We start from the raw sequence: 4,782 nt of genomic DNA on the forward strand, positions 1-4,782 counted from the left end.
AGGACTGAATGTTAATCTCACGAGAAACATCTGTGAATTCCACATATGGGTCACGTTGTTTAATCGCAACACTCGCCAACTTATCAGCGTATTTGTTGGCATCTCTAGAACAGCGACGGATTGTAATTCCGTTTTTGCGAACAAGATGCCTGCTTTTCTTGATCAGCTCCCAGCAGTCACCGACGACACGACTTTTACCAGGGCCAACRTCCTCCTCTCCAGTAACCCACTGAACAGCTGCTTGAGAGTCACTTTCAAGAATGGATTCCTTATAGCCGAGTTTATCCAAAAGCTCCAAGCCTTTAAGAATCCCATGGAGTTCAGCCGTGAAACAATCACTCCAAGTAATGAACCCTCGAAACCCAAGAACCCAGTTGCCACAACCGTCTTGAAGGATTCCGGCGTACCCACTCGGACCTCGCAAAACACCGTCAACWTATTCATGGTTGGGATGGCATGCACCGTCCGTGTTCAGTTTGAACCGACGTGGAGGTGCAGAGGAAGAAGTAGTGCCACCSGAATTAGGCAAGGAAAGGGGAGGCTCTAATCTGTTGTCGGAAAGCATTCTTGAAACGCCCCATGCAGCCACCGCAGCGCTGCCAATAGCTACTGCAGCGGCGCCRAGATTGGGACCTCCAGCGGATGTATTAGTTTCCTCCTCTTTCTCACCACGTCCGGTGCTTTCCGAGGCTCCCATGGTTTGTGTAAGGTTTTTAGGGTTGCAACTTGCATGTAAAGARTGATGGAGAAGGTGGATTTATATAGGAGGATTTATCCATTTTATTGATTCACTTTTGATTCTTTCCATATAAATTAGGTTTATTATTGTTGGATTTAGGTAGGTGTATCTAAATTTGTGTATACATATATATTCACTTAAAACTAGTTGTGTATCCGTGCAATACGGTGGAAGTCGTGAATTTTTAACGATTTTGAAGTTTCATTGGTTTTATTAAAAAAGATTTAACGATGATTTTAGTTACACTTGAATAAATAAGAGTTATAGCTTCAGTCTATCAATGAAAAAAATTGTATGACTTTTTAAAATCCAACATATTTAAACTTGTGTTTGATTTACACCAAGAGCAAAAACTCAAGAAATTGAGAGCGAGACCGAGAGTTCTAGAGCAATTAAATAAGAGAACTTTTAATAACTCATGATGAATATCAGTTTGAATCTCACTTTGGGGGATGTGAAGAAAACATAGAGGTTTGAGAGGGTGATGGCATGAGTGAAATGTGTCAAAGGTATCTTGAGAACATGAAAAAAAATGTAATAATGTGCATTGGTAATTTGTATTATAAGTTATTTTAATTGTAAATTAAGAGATTTTAAGTCAAAATACATAAAGTAGTAGTATTTAATGCATTATGAGTTCTTTTTAAGACTTTGTGCATAAATGTATAATACTTTATGCATTAAAAATTGTTTTTAAAAGTTTTGATAAATCTGGTTTATAAGGTAGTATAGATAATAATTGTTTAAAATTTTCTATATTGATATACAATTTCTTTGATGAGTTGTCTTATGAAATTTGATAATGTATAAAACTTTACATTTATGAAAAATTTACGAAATACTTTCCACGAAATGAACGACAAATTGAGCATCTAAACTCTTACATGTTGAAGATAAACAGTCAAAACACTTGAATTTTTGAAACTTTATTATATAAATTAAGAAAAATAAAATAAAATAAAGATGAATTTAATTGTATTTTGTTGAAATAAAAAAGATAAAATAATGTCATTCTTAATTGTTTGGTTGGTAGGAGACTGTATCGAGGACTAGTTTCCAATAAATCAACTGAAAAAGATAGCAATATGTTTCCAATAAAATGTTGTTCATTTCCAACAAGTTTCATGGAGGTCCATGAATTGTGAATCGTCATCCAGATACCTTCTTATTGGTAAAATAAATCCTTTTATATTTTGTAGGTCAAAGTTAATTAATAATTTATTTTTAAAATAACTTAATAGATTTTAGTGTTTGGAATGATTAAGTTTTTGGATAATTTTTTGGAACAAATAAGTTATTGGACAATCCAAAACATGTTAAATAACTCTTTTGACTTTTTGGAACCAGTTATATACATCCTTATGACCTATACAACTGGTTAATGTGGTAAAATAATGAAAAAAGTCCGAAAAACCCAAAGAACATTCATATTTTGAACGATTAAGTTGTTAAACATTTTTTGAACCAAAAAATATTTAGATCTATAAAATCAAACAAATATAACAAAAAAATACTTACATTTACAAAAAAAAATAATTACATTAAAAAAAAAGATTTTTGATAAAATTTATTTTAGTTAAAATTRAATTATATTCTGRCARTGATTTTTCAAACTAAAAAATATAAAAAGAATTACTGATTAAATTTATTTTAATTAAAAATAAAATATATTACGTATTTGATTTTTTAAATTGAAAAAAAAAATTAAAAATTACTGGTGAAATTTATTTTAATTAAAAAAATTTAATTAAAATAAATTTCATCAGTAATAATTTTTAATTTGAAAAGTCATATACGGAATATAATTTATTTTTAATTAAAAATAAATTTAATCAGTAATCTTTTTTAAAGCTTTTTAAACATTTTTTTAATTTGAAAACCATTGACATAATATATTTTATTTTTAATTAAAATAAATTTTATCAATAATTTTTTTTAAATGTAAGTATTTTTTGGTATATTTGTTTTATTTTATATAATGTAAGTATTTTTTTTGTTCAAAAAATGTTTAGGGACTTTATCGTTCAAAATATGAATGTTTATTGGTTTTTTTTCATGTTTTTTCTATTATTTTACTACGTTAATTAGTTTTATAGGTCATAAGGGTGTATATAACAAGTTTTAGAAAGTCCAGAGAGTTGTTTAACATGTTTTGGAATGTCCAATGACTTATTTGTTTCAAAAAGTTGTACAATGACTTAATCATTACACTAAGTTCTTGGACATTCCAAAACATGTTAAGCACGGGTGCGTTTGGTTTGCATGAATGGAATGGAATTGGGGGGATTTGGATTTAAAATTCATTCCAATCCTGTGTTTGGTTTGCCAAATCGTCAGGATTTGAAATCCCGGGATTTCATTAAAATCCCTTAAACATGGGATTTGGAAATCCTTTGCAAAAGGGTGGGATTTAAAATCCAAATCCTAAGAGATTCCTATAATCGCTTCCTCTAGCTTCCTTCACCTCGTTTCCCTCCCTGTCCCCTCACCCTCCTCCTCGCCGGTGCTCCCTTCCCGTCCATCGCGAAGCTTTAGCCCTAATCGGTCCTCCTCGCTGGTGCTCCCTTCCCGTCCCTCGTGAAGCTTCAGCCCTAATTGGTCCTCCTCGCCGGTACTCCCTTCCCGTCCCCTCGCGAAGCTGCTGCCCTAACCCGCAGGTAAACCCCTCCTCTTCGTCACCTTCTCTCATCACTCAGCAGGTAAATCCCTTTTCCCGTTTTCTTGAATGTTTTGGCTTCTGTTAAAGATGGAATATTGCTTGCCAATAACAATACTGAAATCCCTTTTCCCCTTTTCTGTATGTTTTGACTTCTGTTTTGCTTCTGTTAAAAACCCAGTAGCATGTTTTAGCTTCTGTTCAAATCCCTTTTCCCTGTCTTTGAATGATTTATATAATAGTAGATTGAAAATTGACTCCTTTATATAACAGTAGATTGAAACTATTTATATAACAGTGGATGGAATATTACTCCTTTATATAAYAGTAGATTGAAACTGTTATATAATTGTTATGTGATTTTAATTGTAAAATAGTTGAATGATTTATATAATAGTTTCAAAGATGAAATATTGCTTGCTAATAACATTTTCAAATCCCTTTTCCCCTTTTGTGTATGTTTTGGCTTCTGTTCAAATCGATATTGCAACAGCCTGGTTTGGTCTTGCTACTGTAATATGTTGGATTATTTGGCACTTTCTTGTTGGATTCACTATGTTTAGATACATGGAACATAATAATATGTTGTTTTATAAAGGAAAAAAAATCTCAATCCATATCCTACAAACCAAACATGATTTACAAATGAATAGATTTCAAATCCAATCCAAATTTTGCAAACCAAACACAGGAATGGATTTTAAATCCAATCCAATCCAAATCTCTCATAAACATTTCTGCAAACCAAACACACCCTAAATTCATTGGGTTTTTTTAGACGCTTCCCTTTCTTTTTTCCTCTATATATACATAGAGAAGAAAAGGAAAAAAGTCTAAAATGACCATTGATTTAACATAATTAACGAAAACGTTAGTTAAAAGAATTATAACCAAAACAAATTAAATATCACAAAAACCAAATATACAATTCAGCCTATTTATTTTTAAGAGTATACTTTTTTTTGGTGAGTATACTTTTTTTTTGTTTAACTTTGCCTTTCTTTTGCTTTTGCTTTTATAAACTTCATCATTTATTTCCTTTTTCCTATTTATCAACCGAATTGAGGAGTGAGGGAGTGTGTGAGAGCATAATGACGACGACTCTAAAACTAAACCTCCGAGGATTCTCCATTGTTGACGATGTGCCGGAGAGCTGGAAGCMRATGGACACSRACAAACTMACTCACTCCGCCSSTAACATCTTCTCACAATTCCTCTCCACCATCGTAACCTTCTTCCAAAATCTAATCAGTTCATTCAACGACGTACTACCCCCGCCGGAGACTCGTTATGAGCAGATCCGCCGTTGGCTTCAGGTGGCCGAACACTACCTCATAGCCGCCGTCGTCCTCATCTTGTGCATCTGCTGCTTCATCTGTTTTTTCTC

The 4,782-nt window shown here is 32.6% G+C and overlaps 1 protein-coding gene across 1 annotated transcript in view; it reads right to left on the minus strand.

Annotated features, from left to right (window-relative positions):
• The window catches only part of LOC112528438, a 1,225-nt gene extending 528 nt beyond the window's left edge, over positions 1-697 (minus strand). The window contains exon 1 of the mRNA XM_025139465.1: positions 29-697. Coding sequence (XP_024995233.1) covers positions 29-697 — 669 coding nt within the window. The remainder of the gene's footprint in view (positions 1-28) is intronic.
• Positions 698-4,782: the final 4,085 nt, after the last annotated feature.

Source organism: Cynara cardunculus, assembly GCF_001531365.2.
Source record: "Cynara cardunculus var. scolymus isolate 2C chromosome LG 15, CcrdV1, whole genome shotgun sequence".
Lineage (NCBI taxonomy): Eukaryota > Viridiplantae > Streptophyta > Magnoliopsida > Asterales > Asteraceae > Cynara > Cynara cardunculus.